This window comes from Dioscorea cayenensis, chromosome 12 (assembly GCF_009730915.1).
Source record: "Dioscorea cayenensis subsp. rotundata cultivar TDr96_F1 chromosome 12, TDr96_F1_v2_PseudoChromosome.rev07_lg8_w22 25.fasta, whole genome shotgun sequence".
Lineage (NCBI taxonomy): Eukaryota > Viridiplantae > Streptophyta > Magnoliopsida > Dioscoreales > Dioscoreaceae > Dioscorea > Dioscorea cayenensis.
This window is the reverse complement of record NC_052482.1, coordinates 17,536,465-17,561,828: the sequence shown is the minus strand read 5'-3', so window position 1 is coordinate 17,561,828 and position 25,364 is coordinate 17,536,465. Positions and strand designations below refer to the sequence as shown.

At 34.0% G+C, this 25,364-nt stretch overlaps 3 protein-coding genes across 3 annotated transcripts; 2 read left to right on the top strand and 1 right to left on the bottom strand.

Annotated features, from left to right (window-relative positions):
* The first annotated feature begins 8 nt into the window (after positions 1–8).
* LOC120274064 (UDP-rhamnose/UDP-galactose transporter 6-like) lies at positions 9–4,885 on the top strand. The gene is given in 7 exon segments (XM_039280813.1): positions 9–204; positions 2,622–2,836; positions 3,034–3,218; positions 3,310–3,510; positions 4,064–4,225; positions 4,304–4,423; positions 4,425–4,885. Coding segments are annotated over 6 exon segments (1,011 nt in total). The 5' UTR covers positions 9–204; positions 2,622–2,706; the 3' UTR covers positions 4,638–4,885.
* A 652-nt stretch (positions 4,886–5,537) lies between these two features.
* LOC120273407 (calmodulin-binding protein 25-like) lies at positions 5,538–6,391 on the bottom strand. Its single transcript, XM_039280037.1, has one exon. The coding sequence runs from the start codon at positions 6,302–6,304 to the stop codon at positions 5,744–5,746; it is 561 nt and encodes a 186-aa protein (XP_039135971.1). The 5' UTR covers positions 6,305–6,391; the 3' UTR covers positions 5,538–5,743.
* Positions 6,392–11,462: 5,071 nt separating this feature from the next.
* On the top strand, positions 11,463–15,858 carry LOC120273235 (SUN domain-containing protein 1-like). The gene is given in 4 exon segments (XM_039279866.1): positions 11,463–11,547; positions 11,690–12,069; positions 12,071–12,451; positions 15,338–15,858. Coding segments are annotated over 4 exon segments (1,149 nt in total). The 3' UTR covers positions 15,641–15,858.
* Positions 15,859–25,364: the final 9,506 nt, after the last annotated feature.

The following is a 25,364-nucleotide window of genomic DNA, read 5'->3' as shown; positions in this document are numbered from 1 at the left end:
ATAAATAAAATAAATACAACAATAAAAGCATTAAAAAATTTTAGCCAAAAAAAAAAGTGAACAAATTTCGAGAAGAGAAGCCGCACTTGGTCTTCTCGCACGTCGCCAAAGATTTCACCAATAAAAGCATTGAAATTTTGATTCCCATTCGGATGATTTCCATCGTCTCCGCAGTTTGAGATCCAGATCTCAACCCCTCATGTGGTAATTCCCAATTCTCACTTCATCTCTTTGTTTTCTCAGATCTTGTGGCATTGGATTTGTGTTTTTTGTTTGCGGATTTGGTTTTTCCGCTGCGATTTTGTGTGCATGTGTTTAAAGTTTTGGTTTTTGATTCAATGGTGGCTGGAATTTGAGGTGAGTCATTGGGAAATGTTGGGAATCTGAAATCCATGGAGATCCATGCGCTGGTTGGGGGTATTGTTGCTTGATTAGGGTTTGCTGGAGCTCTTGGAGTTTATGGTGGTGGCAATTGTGATTCTTTTTGTCTTTTTTTTTTATTGAATTCATGATAAGCTCTGATTTTTGGAATTTAAGTTTTCTTTAAATTTGATTTAGTATGAGTGCTTTGACTGCATGTCCTTGTTCTGATTTGATAGATGAAACTATTTGACATTTAATGTATACATAATTAGCACTTGACCATTTCAAATCTAGTGTAGAGTGGAACAAATGAAAAAGAATAGCAATCAACCTCCATAGTGCAAACCCTAGATTACTCCAGGTATTCTTTTGATCTTAATCTAAATTTAATATCTTTAGGGTTGTTTCTCATGTCCCTGTTCTTATTGGATGGTAAAATTTTTTTGACATGCAAAGTATGACATCAAATCTACTATAGGGTGAAAAGAAAATAAAAAAGAAATATAAATTCAGCAATCAGTCTTCCATAACACAAATTTTAGCTTACTGCAAGTATTCTTTTGATCTTAATCTAAAAATTTCATATCTATAAGGTTGTTTCCCTCCTTTGTGTGGTTTCTTATAATTTTTTTTTCATGGGTGTAAGTTTATGTAGGTTTATAATCCATTCTTCTTGGAGTAATTTGATTCTTTTGAACGCATTTATTGTTTTGCCTCTACTTTCCATCTCCTTTGTGAGGGGTTTCTTTTAGAAATTTGGTCTCAACGCAGCACCTAATCTCATCCTAGTCACACAAATTGAGTCTAGTCAACTTGCTTCAGTCTTCATGTTTTGTTATTAGCTTCTAGCATCAATAATGTTCACTGAGCTAATAACCTACCAAATATGACTGGCCTGACATTGGCTTGATCATGAGTGGTAAAGTTATTTCATGTATTTTTCCAAAGAAATCTTCATTTAGACTTTTGCTTTACAAGAATCCTAAATTTGGAATATTAAGCTTATAGCATGCTCATAACTTATATTTCTACTGATCTGTGGGTACATTCACTGTGTTATGGTGCTGTGTTTTTGTTTTGCATAATTTCACCTCTCTCTCTCTCTCTCTCTCTCTGTGTGTGTGTGTGTCCAAAATATCCATTTCTTTATAATAGGTTTAGAGATGTTTTGATTACTTATAATTTTATGGTGCTGTGTTTTTGTTTTGCATAATTTCATCTCTCTCTCTCTCTCTCTCTCTCTGTGTGTGTGTGTGTGTGTGTGGTTCATTTGGTTTGGTTGAGATGGAATTTGAAATTTTCTATTTACCAAAATATTCATTTCTTTATAATAGGTTTAGAGATGTATTGATTACTTATAATTTTTATAGGACGTTGACTCTCTTATTGTCTTTAACTGTAATTGTTGCAAAATGAATATTGATGGCAGGTTCACCGTTCACATTTTAATGAATTTGTTTACGTTACCATCTCATGGCATTTGAAAATCAATAATTCCTTTTGTGCCTTGAAGTAATATCTTGATTATAATTATGATTGATAGTTTGAAACACTATTAGATATTTCAAAATAATCATTCCATTCACAGAACTTATATAGCAGCCCATTACTTAGTTAGTCGCAAGGCTTGAAATATTATCATGGCAATATGGATTCCTAGAATTGTAGATTCCTTGGAATAATAAACCCAGGAATACTTTATTTCATTGTTTGGTTTACAAAAAAGTTTCTCTGAGAATATGTTACTAATGCTAACCATGGGAATAACACATGAAAATAATGTATATACCCAAACCCCTGTGGGAACATAGAAAGCCACCAGTTGTGGGAATGATATGTACCTTGGAATAAATGGGTCTTGGGAATAATTTCATAAATTTTAAATCAAACATAGGAGTAACAAATTTCCCTTCCATGTTTAAGTTTACAGTACCAGCACTGAACCTGGCTTTACACACAGCACAACCTTCACATGGACATTGACTACTCATTTTCTGTTATCTTTTATTTGCATAATTAATAAGTTTTCTACCTCATGGTGTATGCAACCAGGAAACTATGTTATACTTGTGAATGTAAAATAACTTTTCTTGCATGAAATGCATTGGTATTTATGCTATGGGAAAATTTTAAAATCTTCTCCTAGAGAATTACCATGTTTTGTATGCATCTAAAATGTCTTACAACCAGAGCTCTTTTTATTGCTATTGTTATCATAACTGACAGAATTTGACATGGTTTTTTATTTGTATGTGTAGATGCATAATTGTTTATTCAGAAGCCAATTAGAGAAGCTTATGAGAAAGTGCATATTGCATTGAGTGGAAGTAAAACTTAGTAGACATGGCACCTGCAAGCAAAGCAAACAAGAAGGCAGCATTAGATGCCGCCTCTTGGATGTTTAACATTGTCACCTCAGTTGGAATCATCTTGGTGAATAAAGCATTGATGGCGACCCATGGTTATAGTTTTGGTATCCCATTTCTTCTCATAAATCCCCAAATTTCTGTTCAATTATTACTGTAATGCTGTCATAAATACATAATAGTCATTCTTTTCTAGCTCAAATAATTATTATGGCATTGTTGCAACTGAAGATAGTAATCAGGATCATATTTGTGGGATCATCAAACCATGAAATATTATCTGACTGGTGACTATGTCTTGCAGCTACTACATTAACTGGCTTGCATTTTGCCACCACCACTCTGATGACCTTAGTTCTTAGATGGTTAGGATACATTCAGCCCACTCAGCTACCGTTTTCTGAACTTGTCAAGTTTGTCCTATTTGCTAACTTATCGATTGTTGGGATGAATGTAAGTTTGATGTGGAACTCAGTGGGATTTTATCAGGTAAGTTCAACTCTCTTTAGATAATTCATGGTTTTCGTTGTCCAAATAAGTAAAACTATGCAATTATTTTGGTCTCTCCATTGATTATCAGATTGCAAAGCTATGCATGATCCCTGTATCATGTTTACTAGAAGTTCTGTTGGATAAGGTTCGCTACTCCAGAGACACAAAGCTTAGCATAGTGGTGGTATTGGTGGGAGTTGCAGTGTGTACTGTGACTGATGTGAGTGTTAATGGTAGAGGTTTATTAGCTGCAGTCATAGCAGTTTGGAGCACATCTTTGCAACAATATGTAAGTCATAGATCTGGATTTCTGATTAGTCACTTACTTTAACTTTGAATTTGCTTGAACTTGTTTTAAACAAAGATAAGAAAATGAAATGGGTCAAATTTTATACTTGATTCCTAAACTCTACCCCAAATGTTCATTTTGGTCTCTGAACACCAAAAGAACATCTCTCTGATCCCTAAACTACATGAAAATAATGACTTTGATTCATTTGTCTCACTTTGTTGATGGCATGGCAGTTTGTCCATCTAATGTATTATTTTAGTTTTTTAACTCAATTGATGTGTCACAAAAGCAGAAAGTGAGCATATTTATGTTGTTCAGGGACCGAAACAACCTTGTTGTGTTCAATGGCCAAAATGAAGATTTGAATATAGTTCAGTGACCTATTGTAGACTTTCATCAATGAAATATTATTCCAACGATAAATGTAGATCATTTATTCAGTGGCTGCTACTGTGACTTCACTTCTTATGTGTCAGTAAAGAAATATGTTGGCTGTAAATTGTTAAATAACATATTATTTAAATATGGATGATTTTCTTGTTTGTGCTAGTACGTCCATTTTCTTCAAAAGAAGTATGCACTCGGATCTTTCAACCTTCTAGGCCACACTGCACCGGCGCAAGCAGTGTCATTGTTGCTGTTAGGGCCCTTTCTGGATTATTGGTTGACGAATAAAAGAGTGGATATGTTCGACTACAATGTGACTGCCGTGGTAAGTACTGATACCTAAATCATGCACATGTTAATTAACTCCAAGTTCCACTGACCAATCATTCTGATCATGATGCAGGTCTTTATCATTTTATCATGCACAATTGCGATCGGTACCAATCTCAGCCAGTTCATATGCATAGGCCGATTCACTGCAGTGTCATTCCAAGTCCTCGGCCACATGAAAACCATTCTTGTCTTTGGTTTTGGGATTCATATTCTTCGGCAAAGAGGGTCTTAATCTTCATGTGGTTCTTGGCATGCTGTTAGCAGTGTTAGGAATGATCTGGTATGGCAATGCATCGTCAAAACCCGGCGGTAAAGAACGCAAGAGCTTTTCATTACCGATCGATAACAAATCTCAGAAACATGGTCTGCTGTCAGATTCAAAAGAGCTTGATGAGAAAGTATAGATTGAAGACATCGAAGAAATACCGGTTATTTCCAGTTAGCAGTTGGGAAGGGCATAAAAACTGCACAGAGCCTGCTTTCTTTTCTTCTCAGAACATGGTTCAGAGTCATGCCTTTCTCAAATTTTTTTATTTTTAATTTTATTTTTATTTTTGCCAGACTATTTTTGGGGTTGATTGTTCTTGTTTTATATATATATATATATATATTGATAAATTGTATAACAGGAAATCAACTCACTTATAGAGAAGTATTGGGTGTTTTGCGGTTAAATAATAATTTATATTCAGATTTTCATATTAATTAATATTTATTAAGTTATTTTTACATAAAAGCTTTTGCTATAATATATTTCCCTAGTTTCTTTTTATTTGTTAAATTTACCTCCTTCACATCAATTAAAAAATAATTGAATCAAAAAATTAATTAAAGTTAGTTGATAATTTAAATTTTATAAAAAAATTTATTATTTAAAATTCCACAAAATGAAATAGATGATTTATTATTTAACTTACTGACTGTAATTTGTTAAAAATTATATAAATATATTAAATTAAAAAATTCTAATAAGACAAATAAAAAAAAAAAATAAATAACTGTGATTTATTAAAAATTATACAAATATATTAAATTAAAAAATTCTAATGAGATAAATAAAGAAAAATAATAAAATAAGCTCCAAAATGTTACAAGTCAAAATATATATATGATATCATTCTCACTAATAAGCAAAAACTAAAATATAAGCTCCACTAATTTTAATAATTTACTTTTTATTATACAAAAAATTAAAACAAAAAGGAAATAAAAAAAAACCATTAACAAAATACAAATCCGCAGTACATCAAGAAACAAATACAAAAACAAAGACCAGAAGTCAGGAAGAACACATCTGGTTAGCCAAAAAGAGAAAGCTATACAACCACCACCACCACCGTCCGATCCTGATCGAACGGCTGAAAAAACCCCAACATCAACCCAAACCACCACCACCACCACCACCGTCCGATCCTGATCGAACGGCTGAAAAAACCCCAACATCAACCCAAACCACCACCACCACCACCACCGTCCGATCCTGATCGAACGGCTGGAAAAAACCCCGAGATCAACCCTCAGATGCACATTTCTCAGAAAACCCCCCCGACTCCAAAGTCGGAAAACTCACCACCGGCTCCAACTCAAACCCCGGTCCAACCTCCCCTTCCGGTTCAACCATCTCAACCCGGTTCACCAAATGAACCGATGACGTGTCCAACGTCGACGGTAACCCCCACAACTGCCGCTGCTGCTCCTCCTCCACACCCCGGTTCAACCTCGCCCGACCCGACATCTGAACCGGAACACTCGGTTCACCAAATTGAACCCCCGTCATCCTCTGAACCATCTCACGAAAGTTTGCCGGGTCCGCCGTGATGTACGTCGTCGACGCCCGCCGCGCCACCCTTCCCTTCCGCTTCCCGACTCTCCCCGTCGGGCTGAACCGGTCCGGCCCACGGTTCTGTTTCTCACCCAGTTCAGCTTCCGGTCCCGGTTGGACCATGATCACCGGAGGAAGCTCCGGTGGCCTCTCGTCGGAGAGTGAGATCTGGAGCGCACGTGTCAACGCCGCGTTCTCACGTGCGAAAGCAGGGCTGAAAGCCCACGTGTCCAAACAGCTCTCCGCCATCGCCTCGGGATTGGTATTCTCACCTCGTAAGTCGAGTTACAAGAGTTTCAGGAAGTCGAGTTCAGTCGGAGGGGAACTCAGGGTTGGGGTTCCAGAGCTAATATACAACGAGAGGTGGTCGGAGAAACCGCGTTTTGTGCGCCACGTGTCTCGTTATTATTCGTTCTGTTCATCCAACCGTTGGTTTGTCTCGGAAGTAGTGGTCGGTGGTGATCTCGAGGATGGTTGTGTCCGATGGTGACACGTAGGCTAGAATACGCGTTGTTGGTGGGACCCAGGGCGATGGGGACGCGCACGTGGGTTGTGAAATCGGGGGTGAGATCTGTTTCCGAGGCGGGATTGACGGTGGATCTTTGTTGCGCCGACATCAACGGTCGCTTTCTATCGGGATCGTGTGAGTCGTGCTTTGATTTTCGCGTCGTCGGGGTTGATTCAACGGAAGTGAATGGGCCTGGTTTTGTCGGTTATTTACGAGTGTGCCACTGAGGGGAGTGAGTGGTTTATAGTGTAAATAAAGTGATAAAGTGGGGGTGAAAGTGGGAGAAGAAAAAGAATTCTTTGGCGATAGCGATGACGTGGCAGGATTGGATGTGGAGTGCGTCATGATGACGTAAACGATTGAGTGGAATTTCCTGGCAAGTTCCGAAAAATATAAATTATTTATTTATTTTATTGAAACTTTATGAGTTATTCTTCCTTTTGACTACTGTTTAGAAATAAATAAAATATTTTATAGTTATTATATTTTTAGGTGGACTAGAAAAGAAACGTTTATTTAAAAAAAAAAAAAAATTTTAATGCGGATTGACCGATGAGCATGGAATCATGGTATTTAAAAAAAATTAATGAGATTGACCAATGAGCATGGAAGCATTGTCTATTGCCTAATATTTAAACTACTTTTTGAATTTTTTTTTTTATCCTTTCATTTAAATGTAGTGAAATTTTTTACTTCAAATATTTTAATTTGAGATAATTATATTTTTTGCACAAAATTGTAAAATACAAAAAAAATGTAAAATGGTTAGAAGTGTACTTAGATGGTATAAACAATATCATCGTGTTATTTATTAAAATTGTTTTTGTTATATACATAATATTTGCCGAATTATTTGTATATACTTAATAAAACCAAATGTGAGGGTTGAAATTTGTTTACATATATACTCTTTACTCTACATACGCCATCAAAATATAATATAAATTATATAAATAGTGAATTTTTATAATGATAAAAAATAAATTTTTATTTAAATTCTTGAATTACCCTTTTCCAATGTTAATTTTTATTTATATGTAATAAATAAAATGAACAATTTTTTTCAATACTATATATACATGCATTTTTTTAGTTATTTAACATAATTAAACGGGTATATATGGAAGCAAATGAAATTTTAAAAGATATAATATTTGAGTTTATTAAGGGATAAACTCATAAATAAGTGAGTTTTCATGGACATATGGGGAAAAATTATATAATTAATTGCCTTGAGTTGTATTGATGTTAGACTTGACTAGTGCTTTATTTTAGAACGTGTTTGACTTCTTTTGGAGTCAGGCTTGGGCTTGGGCTTGGGCTTAGGTTTTGGGCTTCACTTCAATTTGAACTGGACTCTAGTTTGAGTTCGAACTTCTTGACTTGGATTTGAGTTTGGGTCTCATCCCCATCTTCTTTGGTTTAATTTCCTTATTTTTTTAATAATATTAAAAATAAAAATTTCCTTTTTTTAATTTATTTATTATCTTATTAATTTTTAATATTTTATTTTATTTCACTTTATTTTTTCCCCCAAAACTTTCACCATTTTCTCATCAACAGTGATAAAAAGATAAGAAAATTTTAAATAGTTTACATGTGCATAAATGTTTGGGAAACTTATTAAAACTCCGTTTATATTTTATTTTCATTTTGATGATTTCATTTAATTTTCACTTTTCTTATTTTTTTTTTAATGATTTTGTATTTAATTTCGTGCTTTTAATATTTTTAATAAAATATAAAAAATACTTATAGCACCGCGAATGATAAAGTGCAAAAGATACTGGGGTACATGCACTAATACAAAGGCAAAGGGAATGAGATCACACACAAGTGAGTAAAATAGAAAAAAAATTTTATTATTTTAATTTAATTTAAAATTTAAAAATATAAAATGATGAAAATCAAGAATATTTTTGGTGATTTGAAAAAAATAGTAATATTTTTATAAAATAGATTTCTTGATAGCTTTGCCAAATGATGTGATGTCAAGATCCAGTCTCCTTTCTTTTTTTTTTAAGAAAAAAAATAAATTTTATTTAGCATCTAAATCCCAAATTTAAACACTTAATTATAAATTGTAAATACTATGCTTTCCTAGTTGCAGTTTACTGTTTATAATTTAAACTTTGTGATTTACTGTTTAGAATTTAGGGTTTTAGAGTTTTAGATTATATTTTTAGGTTAAAGATTTTATAGTGTTTTATAATTTTTTATAATTTAAAAATTTATACATTTTGAATTTAAAATTTATAAAATAAAAAAAAATGGATGCCCCAACTTCGCATCCACGAGAATTGAAAGAATTAGAGGTATCTACTATTACTTTCATCTAAACTTTTTAATCATTCTTTAGAAATTTATTTGAAATTTATTATCTTGCCTTTTAAATATTTTTTTTTCATATATATATATATATATATATATACCACAATCGTGGCTTCATCTCATAATATAGCGAATGCCTTGTCCATTTTATTAAAAAAAAAAATTCTTACTACAGTTCAAGTAAATTTGGAGACATGTTGCTCTGAATAAACAATGTTTTGAAAATTCCTATTTAATTAATTTATTATTATTAAAAATTCATCTATCTAAAAGTCCAAACAAAATAAAATTTTGAAATAGAAGACCATGGCCATAAAATACTAGAGAAGAAGATGGTGGACAAGAAGTAGACCAGAAGAAGCTTCACAAATGTCTCCATATCATCGTTTTTCCTGCATACAAGCTTAAATAGGTTTTATATATTGCGTCAGGGTGACAGTTATGCATTTTGCTGAAAGATGCCTACTCAAACTTGGATTGGACCCTCTTGTGCTTGAAAGATACAATATCTCCACCATAGAGGAGGGCGAGATTGGTGCCACGCTTCTGCCTTAAATGATAACATGTTCTCTCCTATCTTAAATTTGAATAGCTAGTTGTGATCATCATAAACCTGTAGCATCACATGAAGCACCCCTTTCCACTACATCACAGGTGCAACATCCATCAAATGGCCAAAAGGCATTCCTCGGAAGATCTTCTAGTGCCGTCTATTCATTTCCTTCCTTAACTCCAAGATTATTTCCACAACAGGAGTAAGATAACACCTTGCATTTACTAGCGTTGTCGTTATCTTATGTTGTCGTAAAAACACACACATAATCAATCAATAACTGAAAGACAAATACCTTATTATACACCAAAAGCGAAACATAATACACAAGAAAATAAACAAACAAAAAGACAAACATAACTAAATACACATCACAAAATGTCGAATTTTACACAGAAAACTAACTAATGGTACACAGAAACAGTAAAACTATGCACTACACACAGCATTATCCTCATCCTACTTGAAGGGCCAATCCAGGCACGTGTTCTCACCTCTTGGTTGGAATTTTCCTTCGAGGATGTTGCTGAAATACCTTCAATGGAAGGCCTTCAACGAGAGAGCAATGGATGCAGATAAGACGAAGGAGGAATGCCTCGAGGGAGACGACTGCGGGAAAGAGGATCTCCACTGGCTTTAGCACAATAAGTAGAAGATGAATAGTTACGCTTTTAATGGAGAAAGTCATCTCAGATCCCAACGTTTCGTAAATCCAACCATCCAACCATGAGCGCCTCCCAAACCATGAGAGCATTATCGTCATTTCACATACCTAGGTTTTTGTTTACCCAATCAGGGGTAATCAAGTAAAATCTAAAGCCACTTAACTGTAACTTTAACACCGTTTGAAGCATCTGAACGGAAAAGGAAAACCACAATAAAGGAGAGACCTTTAAGGAATACCCGGAAATTTGGAAGGATTTATTGTGAAAGTGCAAACTATAGAGGGACTATTAAATAATTTTCACTTAAATAAAACGGTATATTATCTCCCCAATCGTGTCTGACCGAAGAACCTTTTCATTTTTTCTCTCTTTCTCGTGAAATTGAAATCCAAATCCAAATCCAAATCCAAATCACTCGTCTTTGCGCTCCCAATTTCGAATTCTCAGCATTCACTGCGACGAACGTTGCCCTAGAATCCGCCCGAGCACAGCCCGCATCTCTCGACGGTATCCTCCTCACTCCATTCTTGGATCCAGTAGTTATGTGAATCATTTGAAGCACAACCGTTCCATTCTTGTTCTTGTTTTTTATTCTATTTTTTTGGATTTTTGATGAGTTTTTTGAGATTTTGTTGTTTGTCTTTGTGCCTGTTGATGATTTCTCTGAGGTTGTTTTGGTCTTGGTCTGGCGCTTGCTAGGGTTTGTACTTTGAGAAGGTGTTGAATTGATCCCTTTGGGTTTTTTTTTTCAGTGGATTTGCTTGAGCGCAGTGAAAACAGATGCTTTTGAACCTCATGGTTATAATATTTGCCGAAAGATTTGAGTTTTTTCATAGAGGAGCCCTTTACTTGTTTGGTTGTTTGCATGTATATTGATATGGAATGCACACTAGATGGTAAAATCTCGGAGAAGGTTTATTGCTAAGATTGGTAATGTAAATTAAATTTGTTTCTTTTGTATATTAGATTCATCACTTTTACTGCAATTCAATAGCATTTGAGTTTTTGTGCTGATGAGATTGAACTTCCATCTTGACAAATCTGATGAAAGTAAACAACTTTATTGAAGATGAAAAATTTTCCTCTGTATACAATTGGTCTTAGTCCTATGACCAAGAAAGAGAGGTATTAGCATCCTTCTTACAATAAGAGGCTTTAGAGTGTGAGCGCGAGTCCTACCCTCATTCATGTTAACTTTTTCTAAAATTGAAAATCTAATACTTTGGCTTCATCGGTGATATACCGGTTTCTGTTGGAATTATTTGATCTTTATTTATTCTTCTATTGGTTTTTTGTCTCGTCATTTTAGGTTGTTTTTTTGGAGGAACTCGACAAGTATCAGATTCTACCATGTCGGCAGCTAATGTTGGAAATTTGACTAGCCCAGGCAACGATGTTGACACGTCGTTGACCTTGGACTTTAACTCAAAAGCAGGTACGAGAAGGAGACCCATTTTGGAAAAACCAAATGTTGAGAAGCATGGCGAAGGAGAGAAACAACTTAAGAGAGGGTTGATTTCTCCACCTCGCAAAAGAGTGTCGAAACATGAGAGAAACAAGTGGCATACTATTTTAAATATTGTCACAAAGAATTTGCTCCTTCTCGCAGCACTTCTGTGGTTGGGGACAGACCATATATGGGTGGACTAATGGAGCTGAATATAATGACCATTCTCCATTTGCTTCATTGGATTATGAGACCCAGGTTTCTAACCTTGAGTCTTCTGTAAAGAAGATGACAGCAATGTTGCAGGTCCAGCTAGAAGTTCTGGATAAGAAAATTGAAAATGGTATTGGGCTTGTGAAGAGGGACTTGAAAAAGGAAATTGAGGAGAGGACTGTTCTTATTGAGAATGAATTGAAGGAGCTGGAAGGTAGAACCAACAGTTTGGGCAGGTCATTGGGTGAGCTGAAAGAAATGGGACTTCTGTCGAAGGAAGAATTTGAGAGCTTTTTGGGATGAGTTGAAAAAGAGTAGAAATTTTGAAGGTAGTGGTAATGATGTCAGTTTGGATGAAATAAGGGTTTTAGCAAAGGCTATTGTTGAAAAAGAGATTGAGAAGCATGCTGCTGATGGGATAGGAAGGCCTGATTATGCTTTAGCTTCTAGTGGTGCTAGGATTGTTGGACATTCCGAACCCTGTGTTTTTGGAAGACCTTCCAGTTGGCTTAGAGTCCCGGGTAGGAATTATATCCATCAGAATGCTAAGAAAATGTTGGAGCCAAGTTTTGGAGAGCCTGGCCAGTGTTTTGCTTTGAAAGGAAGCACTGGGTTTGTAGATATCAAACTCAGAACAGCAGTTTTTATTAAGGCAATCACATTAGAGCATGTCTCTGAGGTATTTCTCGCCTTAGTCGTTTCCTCATCCATGCACTGGAAATATTTAATTTATTTTGAGTATTGTTCTTCCTATCTTCATTGTGAACATAGTAGTGTTGACATAGAAAAATATGGGTCATTTCAGGCTTTCCCCCCTTTTTATAGTTGGCAAATTGTTGATTATGAAGACAACATTTAAAAGAATGGGTAGGATGTTAAACATTTATTTGAACAGTCTTGTTAAGGTTTAGAACATGTTATTAGCTAAATGTGACGCCTCTAGCCAGAAGTAACTTTGACTGAGCTTTTTGCATTTAAATATTTGAGATAATGTAATAATATTTTTTTAGTATGTATGGCCTTTGATGTAAGTAGACTTTTTTGAATTTTTGTAAGTATATAAACTTCTGCAGTTTTTACTAGAATGGAAACTTTTGATTCCGTTAGAACAGTTCTATTGCATAAGGTATCAAGGAGAGATAGAAAACCATTGTAAAATCATATCGTTTTTAAGATCATTAAATTTATAATTATGTGGTGATTATCTTCTTCAAGAGCTGTGTTGATGTGCCATGTTAATTATTGACATGCTTTATGCTTGTGTGCTAATAAAGTCATGATCCTTTTTCACTACAAAATAGAAGATTAGTTCTTGATTGTATTTCCTTAACAAAATCAATCAAAGTTTTTAATGAAAAGACATTCCCTTACCCATTCTTCCAATCCCAAAATTCACTAATTTGAAAACAACCAGGGGTTGTTTATGGAATTATCTAGTTTGGACCCTTATTCTAGTTTCCTTCTTCTATATTATTTTTGTGTATATGTCAAGGTATTGATACCTTTTGGTTGTTTGGTGCCGTTCAGTGACCTTTGCTAGAGATGTTTGTGGAGTATTACACCTTTATAATCTGATAATGATTTGTGTCTTTGAGGTGCCTTTGGTTGATCTTTCTGTTAAAAGAGCTTGATGGGAAAGAGGTCTTCTCCCCATAACCTTTGCAGAAAGAATTCATTGAACTCCATTTTGTCTGCTTTTTAGAAAACTTTTCCAGCACAAGCTTTTAACTGGGGCTTTTGTGGAATAGGCTCATGACAATAGCCTAAGAAAACGTTTTGGGCTTTCAATGAGTTCTGCAGGCTTCGACTTCTTATTTTAAGTCAAACACATGCTCAAGCTACCTTTAAACATCAAACTGAGTTATTTGGATTTTGCATGTGACTGACTCGAAATAATTGCTACATTTGCTTATTGTCATGATAATAAAGTTACATTTTTCTAGTCACTCAATTGTCCTTGATTCTGGTATTTAATTAGACTAGCCATTTAGATATAATACAATGTCAGATTAAACCCTAGAACAAATTTATTTGGTCAACTTGAGACATTACTAAAATGTACGAGAGTAGAAAGTAAATGAAGAGCTTATGGTGCATGGCATGGCTGGCCAGCAAATTGAGCTGATTGTTAAATGGATAAAAGAAGTGCATTTTTATAAAATGTTGCATAACCTATCCATATCTTGGTTCCTCCATCTTCAATAACTGAATTTCTTCTAGGTCTTCCTGTCGGTAATTCTTTCCTTTCCTGATAATTTGCCTTTTATGTTGCTGTCATATCACATGGAATTATAATTGGAACTAGAGTGATATAGCAACCAAATTTTATTCTCAAGTTACATCTGATTTTACGTTGCGTGTCCAAATGACTGACTCTAGTTGAAACCTTTCTACTGTTGCTCATTTGGGATTTTTTTAGGCATATTACATTTTCTTGCGACATGAATGTACTGTAACATATATTTAGAAACATTTTTGGAGCTATGATTTTTAAATAAGAGCTTTGTGTTTTTGAAGGATGTGAATTCTATGAGTTTTAAGCAAAGCTGGTATTTGATTTTTGATGCGCATCTAGATGCTGCCTCTTCTCAGGCAATTGGTTTAGTTTGGGGATAAATGGGATATAAAATTCTTATCTGGATTCCTTACCAACAGGAAATGGCCTAAGAGATCAGCATTAGCCGGTGGAATAGCTAATCTACTTTTACCCCATCTTATCCCATGTAGGTGACAGGCATTCCTACCTTATGCCCAGTGCCTATGGTATTTACATCAGAAGAGAGTCAATTTAGCCCTTTTTTTGTGCTAAACAATTAGGATTATGACAATTTAGCAACCTCCAATGCAAACATAAGGGCGATGTGGCTTTGGAGGTCAATTTCTTAGAACAAACATTCCTCTCTTTGTTTTTTGATTGGTTCATACAAATATATGTTTTGTTCCAGTTGGACTCTGATATAAACTGTAATTTGTGCTTTTGATTGAGTTAAAAGTCAGAGTGTCATACACCTTTCAAAGGACTTTGTATTTATTCTATGGTTATGTATTATTTTTTATGATAAAAATTCACAGCTATTGTATTTTAAGACCTTTTTTTAATAAAATAAGCCAAATCGTAACTCTTAAATTTAATTTTATGCTAGATATGCGTTTTCTTTCCTCTTTTCTTACTACATTTTCTGGTAAACTTTCAGCAAGTAATCTTCTTTGTTTTGCTGTCACACAACAGACTTTTGTTCATGTTGTTTTACATTTAAGTGTGAGCCATATTATGCAAGCATTGGTTAAATTTGTTTGTCCTGTATCATAATTATCTCATTTCAAGTTTCTTGTATGCTTTGTGTTTGTTACTTTTCCCATTGTTTCCTGCATACTTGTCAATTGTGGTAGTACCAAACAAAAATAGTAAAATAGAAGTACATAATGAAAACTATGAAGGTTATTAGTTCTCTATAAATTATGTTGTCTTTTTTCAAGTGTAGCGTCTTCATGTGTGTCACTCAAGATTTCTCTGTAAATTATGCCATCTTTGTTCAAGCCTAATGTCTTCCTGTGGCACACGCAGAGTGTTTCTTATGACAGATCTAGTGCCCCGAAGACAGGTCGGGTGTTTGGATGGATTGAATCAGAGGTCACTGACGCGATCAACGAAACTCAGTCAATGGTGCAGCTCTTAGATTTCGAATATGATCTTGAGAAGAACAATGTGCAAACATTCGACATAGATCCTCATACTATGACTGTTGTTGACACTGTTCGCTTGGAGGTCACCTCCAACCATGGAAACTCAATTCAGACATGCATCTATCGGCTCAGGGTGCACGGTTTTGAGGCCAATCCTGTCAACAAGGTGCTTGCATCACACTGAAGAGGCTTAAACCTTTTAATGTTAACCATCCGACCCGCAAAACCGATAAAATTTTGTCGCCGGATGTTCTTTCACTGGCTTGGTGCAGACGCGTTTGTAGTGTAATGGGATGATTGGAATTTGTCATGTTTTTTTATTTTCATCTGAGTATTAGTTAGTGTTTTTGAACAGAAGTATGTAGACTATCATTGAAGAAAATTAGTTATATTTTTTTTCCCTAGAATATTTGTTTTTTTGCTCAAAAAGAAAAAAGATATTTTGAATAATTCCCTTTGGCGGGATTAAAAAAAGAAGAATTTTTTTGCCGGGATTTGAACCAGGGTCGCCTGGGTGAAAGTTAGATATCCTAATCGGACTAAGGTTTGTTTATTCATTTATTTGGAATGAAGTGCTGGGGAAGTGGGTTGATTTCTTCTATTTTATATGTTCATTTGTTTAGAAGTGGAAGAAGTACTCCATTTCTATTTAAAGTGGATTTTGAATTAAACTTATTTTAATATATTTTTTTTTATTGAAGTGGGGGAAGTGAGTCAATTTATAAAAATTTTATTTTTTTCACTTTCAAAATTTTTTTTTTTTTTTTGAACTCATATAACTTCACTTACCATCTAAATTCTCAGTTTCTATTCTTATTTTCCGACAAATGAACATAAGAAAGTGATGGAAGTGAAAATCACTTTTCTCCCACTTCAGAGAAGTGTCACTTTCCCTACTTTTCCATTTCAGATCACTTCCCCAAATTAACAGGCCCTAATACGAAGACTCATTGTTGGTGAGACCCAAGTAGAAGGCGATGCGCACATGGGGCTGTGAAATCAAGGGTGAGATTTGTTTCCGAGGGGTCGTCGGGGTTGATTCAACGGAAGTGAATGGGCATGGTTTTTTGGTTATTTAAGAGTGCGCCATTGTAGAGAATGAGTAGGGGTGGTAACGAGGCTGGGGCGGGGCGGGGATGCCCTGTCCCCGTCCTCGCCAATGGCGGGATGGATTCCCCATCACCGATTCCTCAGACGGGAATTCTTCCTCATCCCCATCCCCTCACGGAATTTCCCTCCCCACGGAGATTCTCATAGTAAAAAAATATTATTACATATCGAACATAAAAACTCAACTTAAATATACATAAAATTATGATAAGATCAAAACTACTTAACATGGGGTTCTTATATCTAATTTTAATTGTTATTAGTTTAAAATAAATAGTTTATGTGATTAGCGCAATTAAATTAAAATCAGAGTTTTTTATATTATTACCTAGGCCATTGAAGTTTTTTATGTTGGAAAAATTATACATACATATACACAATATATATATATATATATATATATATATATATGTATTTTTAATCGGGTCGGGGATCCCTCACGTGCGGGAGGCATTCCCCGGTCCCCATCCCCGATTTAGGAAACGGGGACGGATTGGCCCCGTCCCTCACCACATGGGGAGGATTCGGAATCCCCATCCCCATCGGGTCGGGTCCCCGCTGGGATCGGGGATTCCCCGCCCCATTACCACCCCTAAGAATGAGTGATGTAAAGTACAAATAAAGTGACAAAGTGGGGGTATAAATGGGAGGAGAAAAAGAATGCTTTTGCAACAGTGATGACGTGGCGGGAGAATGGGATTCATCTTGGTCTTTCATTTGGATCCTAATATATGTCTCTTTAAAAAGACGTCACATGTCCACAGAAATTGTTTGGAAAAGTGATTCTTTTTTTTTTTTTTTTGTTTAACAGTGGCTGAAAGAACTGCCAAAGTGATCAAAATTACAAATTTTCTAGTAAGCGGGAATTGGGAAAAATTTTTGGCCATCTTCACTTCATTTTGCCTTTTCTTCCCCTCTTCTTAGGTCTCTGAACCCTTAGTGTAAAGAGAAAAAGAGTGCATAAGATGTTCTTGAGGCCATTTATTCATCCTCCAATCTCCTTTCTCCAACCTATGTTCGACCAAGTGAGGGCGCATCTCTTCCTTGATCTTGCCAGCAACCAAATCTTCGACGAGATTTCGCTCCTACTGGCCGCTGTAAATCATTGGAATTCATGGATCTAAGCCATGAACTCAGCGGTGCCGTTCTCAAATGGTAGAACCTTTGTCAACTCTCCAATGTCAGAAACCGCTTCTCTGGCAACCTTCCCGACTGGATCTTCTCCTTCCCCTCAACGGTGCCTCTGCCACGCAAGATCAAAACAACATCGAGATCATACTCAGAGTGTTAGTGAATTTCGCCGCGTGTGATGGACAGGTGGAGTTCGAATATTAGTAATGATGCATTGTAAGGTAAGAGACAAAAATCATCTTGGGAGATAATTACCACATTCAAATTTATGGAGATATCTTAACATTAGTAATGTTCATCCAAGAATGGTAAAAAAAAAAAAGCCTGATAGCACCATGGATATCGCCAAAAGTAGGGCTTCTATTAGAGATCCTGATGATGAACATTATTATTTTTCTACTTGGTTGAGATGCTTGGAGAATTCACATGCCAAGTGAGGCTCTAACTGACCGAATTTTATTGTTCATCTAACCTGCTCTAGTTGGCTCTTGGTCTATTTTATTGTTCATCTACTACATAGAAATGCTTCTAATTATTACTATGAATTTGTTAGTCATGGTCTACATGATCTATGTAAATTAGTAAAGAAGAAGGATTTTATCAAATTCATTAATCAGTCTCTGCTTAGTGGCAAACTTCTTTACATGGTATTGTTGTTTATTACAACTTAATAAATTTTGTATTATATAGATTGTGGATGAACTAATATGCTTAATGTTTTTGTTGCTCAATTGGTTAGGGATCCAGATAGAGACAAATATACTGAGTTCTCATGAAAATAAGTCTTTCATTGTCAGATATTCAAGGAGGGAAGTTGTTCATTTTGCTTGGGGACAAAGGAATGCTCCCAAATTTCATCTGCATTAGATATTTCAGTTATATGCAGAAATGATTATAGATGAAAAGAATTTAATTCATGAATGAGAATATGATGTATTTTCTTATTGGTGTAGTTGTATTAGGAGGTTGTTCCATGTAGAATATACTGCTAAAGTCGGATAGATTCATGATCAACATGGTCTGGAGCTTCACAATGATGGGGCTCGCATCTTCAAATTGACAAAACTCAATAGCACAACATGCTGGGAATTTAAGCTATGTAGATGGCACCAACCATAGCTTGATAGTCAATGAAGCAATGGCCAAACAAAGGATAGACATATGGCATTATATCTATTACCAGTCATTCTGAATATCTTGTTGGTCATTTTTGGTTGTATTTTATTTTGGTTCTGTCAGAGTTTTTAAATAAGCAGCAAACCACTTAATGAAGGGGTGCTAAGAAAATATAATGTAAATGAGTGTCTTACTTTTGGGCAGTATAATGTAAACAAAGTTCTTGTGATCAAATAATAGGTCTCTCTCTAATGTGAATGCCACAAAATCAGTACTTACCAAATAAGTTGTTGGCAGACAGATGAGCAACAAGATAAATTAATAACATGCCAACATTTAAAAGAACACCAAAAGTCATTGTTTGCCTTTATAACAAAAGTAGCTACCACATGAATGTTATACTAAATATTACGCTGACCTAAATACCATTTGTTTCAGATTTGGACAAGTTGCATACATTATAAATTCTAAAAATAATTAAAATTTAACAACCTTCTATCATTCAAAAAATATGAGAACAATTATATTTAAAAGTCATCCCATGCATTACACACACTAAATTCAATTATGTTTTGCACATGGCACAAACAAAATCCAAGACATTCACTGCATGCCCAAAACCCAAAATTTCTTCTCCAGGAAATTTTCAAATTTGAAAAATAGCATGTTGTCCTTTTTGTTAGACTTATAAGTGCATAAATACCATCCATCAAAATTGCATATCTCCTACTGCAACAACACATCTCTAAAATTCAAAAGAGCAATCTAATTGGACAATTGCTCATAAATCTCTTAAGCATATCATAAAATCTGAAAATAATCAAAATTTAACAACCTTCTATCATTCAATGAAATCTGAGAAACAAGCAAATTTAAAAGTCATCCCATGCACTGCACACACCAAATTCAATCATGGTTTTGCACATAGTTCAAACAAAATCTATCAAAATTAACAAGCTCTTGTTTTGATAGACTTGTAAAGTGCACAAACATCATCCATCAAAATTGCATATTTGTTGTTGCAAAAACACATGTCTGTAAAATCCAAAAGAGCAATCCAATTGGACCATTGCTCCTAAATCTGATGAACTCTGCTTCTCCTAGAACATGATTACATAAATGATTTTTTAGTACAATTGCTGCATCATACCTGCATAAGATCAACAAATGTCATTAAGGATAGATAGTTAACTGAAAATCAACAATTTAGGTCAATATAACAACCTGCACATAGCCCTTAATTCCTTAATTGAAATCAAGTCAATTCATCACATGTAAGCCAATTAAAAAAAAATTTACGATGATAATTTCCATTTCATTTAAAACTATTTGATATTACAATTAAAGAATAAAAGTATCAGTCATAGGTGTTAACTTTTTTTTTCTTTTTCGGTTGCTCTAGTGACCCTTTTATTCTTTTAGTGCTACGACCGCCACGACTTGCCTTATACTTTATTGCCAATCCTCTAGCACCATGATAGTCATGATATGAAATTCTAATTCAATATATCAATTGTTGATAGATAATCTCCTTTTCCTAAATGAGACATCTTCACAATGTCCTTCACCTTCACATCAAACACAAAGTAATGACGCACAACCTCTATATAAGCTTCTTCATATTCAGATGCTTCTAAAATTAATTTCTGATAATGATGGCACATATCCATGTATCTCTTGCTCTTTGCCACCCTAGGATCTTCTTCTGTTGTGATGGATACAAAAATGCAAGTATCCATATCTCATGCTTTCCTAGTCCACATTTTCATTATGTTCTTATCGGGAAGCATAATTTCCTGATTTACATCTAAGACACGCAACATGTGCATACAAGGAATTCTAGAAAATTCAAATTTTCTACAACTACATTCAATTGTCTCAGTTAAGCAATCAAATGTCACCAAGCATGCATAGCTGGGAGCATCAACATTAACAGCCTTGTAGGTCTTCAAATTATTTGCTTCACTTAGTAATTCAGCCATCACATAAAGAATCTTACCGTGTTCATCCTTCAACTTTTGAAAAATACTCGGAGTGTACAATTGCACTATTTGTCTTAAGATTGAGCAAAACTCCTTTGATGATATTGATTGATCCATCATCTTGTAATCTTCTTAAAGCTCTGCATATCGCCTATCTTTAAGAACTCTCTCAAATTGTTCAAAAAATCTTGCTACCCTAAGTTTTGATGTCAAATAATTCCTTAATACACTATTAAAGCTCTCACTTCTTTGGGCGCTCATCATATTTCCATAAAAAATATGTCAACTGTATACCATTGCCCACTTTTTTCTTTCTTCAAATAATTTCAAAGCCATGGGTTCTCTCTTAAATTATATTTTTTAAGTAGATTTTCCCATGCTTCAAGAAAAGATGCTTCATCTTCATAGTCATATATAACTTGTTGAAATGCAATGGCGAAAGAGTGCATACCAAAAAATACATTTGCCAAATGTTTGGCTGCATTTTGGTATATGTACCAAATGCATAGGCGATGATGAGTAGTTTGGGAAGGCTATTATTATTGTTTTTGCCATTGCAACACTTTGATCAATTAGAATAGTAGTTAGACGTTTCCCATTCATCACCCCTATGAATGTTTGAAATAACCAAACAAATGACTCCACATTCTCTTGATATAGAAGAGCTGCACCAAACACTATTGTTTGACCATGATTATTGATCCCCAACAATGGAACCAAAAGGTCTATCATAATTGTTTGTTCGAAAAGTAGTATCAAATGTAACTATGTCACCAAAAACTTCATAATCTGATCTTCCTTTCCCATCAGCCCAAAAAAAAATGTTTGTAATCATTCCTTCATCATCTAAGTGCATATCATATACAAAAAGTGGGTCTTTAACTCACATCTTGTTGAAATCTTATGTTGCAAACATCATACACCGGAAAAAAAAACTAACTTTCAACTAACCTCCAGTCATCTTATGTTGCAACTCTTGTAGCTCTGTTGATGTAAATCCTGCCTCATAAGCCAATTCTACTTGTGTTGATTTAGCTGCACTAATTTTCTAGTGTGATCGTACCATATGTGTAAACTCTTTCCACGCAAGTTCATGATCATGTTGCCCTTTAAAACTTGATACTATAAATATCACAGTATCTTCACATGAAATTATCATATGATCTAAACAACTTGTTCTTGTCTCAGTCTGATGAATTTTCAAATTCTCATACCTCTTATCTTGAACACGATTCCCTTATTTGGAAAAACAAAATTTCCAACAATTCACTGCACCATTTTTATTTCTCTTAACCCATCCTTTCCTTATGCTAAATCCAGCATTCAATGCATAAGCATTGTAAAATGAGTATGCTTCTTCCTTAGTGCCAAAGGTTTTACCTAACTTGGGGATATCAACACCACAAATATCACCATTCTGTTGTAAAAAAAAAAAAATCCAGTTATTTATTATTTTGAAATTATTAATATCATGTATCTAATTACAATAACTATTAACAAACTAACCTTATCGTTGTTATAACTACATTGTTTCATATTTTCCTCTCCATCATCAAGTTGTATCATATTTTCTTCTGAATGACATTCCCTACTTTAACACAAATGACAAGAGAATCAACAATTTAGCTAAGTTCAATAATTCACTTTCTATAATTACGAGGGAGAGTAATATTTTGTTGGAGTACCTACCAATCAAAACTTCCCAAAAGAGAGCTTTTTACTTTTAAGATTTCCTTAGCCGAGCTTCCCGTTGCATAGATGTTTTTCTACCAAGCTTTGTTGTGTCGAGTCTGTTGCTACTGAGCTTCCAACCACATCATACGGATTAATGGAAAGCAAAAGATTTGTAAAACTTGACCCATTTGGTTTTATTTTACTTAGTTCATGCATTGGATCTTCTCTCACATCTAAACATAAAAAAAAATGTACAAAATCATCAAATGTTCCATTTGACTTAGTTCATGCATTGGATTTTCCTCCCATATCTAAACATAAAAATAAATGTACATGATCATCAAATGACACTGCTAAAAAATAGCAAGTAGCAAACCAAATCAGATGATCCAGATATCTCATTAGATCTTTATGGAACCAAAACAAAAAATGGCATTAAGTAAATAAATTCACAATAGGATTAATTAAAATTCTAGTTAGTATACTTCATAGCATAAATGAAAAAAATCAAGACACTTATCAAAACTAATTCAATTAATTCAATTAATTCAATGGAGGATAGTTAGAGTAACATGACTCAAGCATACATAATTAATGTCTTATATCTATCAAATTTGAGCAAAGATAACATGAATGAAATATACAAGATCTCCCACAATTTGCAAGAAAAATCACATAGAGAATGAAGAATGATGGGAAAAAAATAAGCAAGATGCTTAGGTATTCAAGATTACATATAACCAATAAACCCACTTCGTAAATAAACAGAAGAGACCATATGAAAACCATCCCAAAAAAACATGAAAAAGATGAAAATACATTTTCATAATATGTAGCAATGAAAACATAATAACAAACCTAATTTTTTAAACCTCTAATGGAAATCCCAATCTCCCAATAGAGGTACAAGTTTAAAAATCTCAAACTTCTAACATAATTAATAAACAAATCTCATATCCTCGAAATCCACCCTCTCTAAATTAAACTTTTTACACTTGAGAAGTTGGGGTGGGGATTCAAAAGAAAATTAGATGCCAAAAAATTCGTTTTTTTTTGTTTGTTCCGTTGGTCGGTGACCGTTAAATTTTTATTTTTTTCCAAATAATTTTGTACTTACACATAGCATCATGATGATGTAGCGATGGTGTTATAAATTATTTATATTTTTTTATTTTATTGAAGCTTTTGAGTTATTCCTCTTGACAAGTGTTTAGAAATAAATAAAATATTATATAATATTATTTAATTATTGTATTTTTCGTTGAACTAGATAAAAAACGTTTATTTAATTTTTTAATGCGAATTGACCATCAACATTTAAATATAGTGAAAATTTTTACTACAAATATTGTAATCTGAGATGAATATATTTTTATACAAAATTGTAAAAAAATGTAAAATGGTTAGAAGTGTATAAAGATGACATATATAATATCGTGTTATTTACAAAATGGTTTTGTTTTTGTTATACACATAAAATTTATCGAATTATATGTGTATCCTTAATAAAACTGAATGTCATGTATAGCTATAAAAATTTGTTTGCACTTATACTCTTAACTCTAAATACATCATCAATATATATATATATATATACTACTAAAAAAATTACTCATTTTATTCATTACATATAAATAAAAATTAACATTGGTAAAAGATAATTCAAGAATTTAAATAAATAAATATATATATATATAGTTTTTTTAGTTATTTAACATAACTGGATGGGTATATATGCCAGCAAATCAAATTTTAAAAGATATATAATATTTGGGTTTATTGAGGGATAAACTCGTAATTAGTACAATGTACAGGGACATATGGGAGAAAAAAATTATATAATTAATTGACTTGAGTTGACTTGACTTGTGCTTTATTTTTGTATGGGTTTGACTTGCTTGGAGTCGGACTTGAGCTTGGGCTCAATTCAACTGGACTCTACTTTGAGTTCTAACTTCTTGACTTGGATTTGAGCTTGAGTCTCATCCCATCTTCTTTGGTTTATTTTATTTTATTAAAATAAAATAACAAATAAAAAATTCCTTATTTTAATTTATTTATTATCTTCTGATTTTAATATAATATAATATAATATAATTTAATTTATTTTTGCAAGTCATACTTTTATTTTGGTTTAATTGCCGTACATGCCCTTATAATTATGTATTTTCTATATTTTTAGTCCTTCTAATATTTTTGGATACAATTAAGTCATCATATTTGGTTGAGTCATTCTAGTCCACGACAATATTTTAAGTTATAATTAAATCTTTATAATTTACACATGTCCATCTACAGAGCGGACTAGAATGACTCAACTCAACTAAATATAAGAACTTAATTATATTTAAAAATATTGCAATGACTAAAAAAATAGAAAGTATATAATTATAGGGATCTGTACAACAATTAAACCTTTTATTTTTGAGTCGTCGGGGTTGATTCAACGGAAGTGAATGGGCCTTGTTTTGTCAGTTATTTACGAGTGTGCCACTGTGGAGAGTGAGTGGTGTAGAGTGTAAATAAAGTGACAAAGTGGGGGTATAAATGAGAGACGAGAGAAAAAGAATGCTTTTTTGCGAAAGCAATGACGTGGCGGGAGAGGATGTGGAGTGCGTCATCAATGATGACGCAACCGATTTAGTGCAACTTCTTGGCAAGTTCCATGAAATTATAAATTATTTAATTTTTTATTTTATTTTATTGAAGTTCCGGGGAGCAATGCCTATCCACCCTTTACTTCTGAGGGTCAACTTCTGTGGGAAATGAGACTAGGGATGAGTTGGCGAGGTGAGTTGAGTGGCTTTGGAAAATGACAGCCTCCCTGGAGATGAGGCTTGATCATCCTTGTTTTAATCCCTTGGTTGATGTTGCGCCGCCGTTTATTTGATTGAG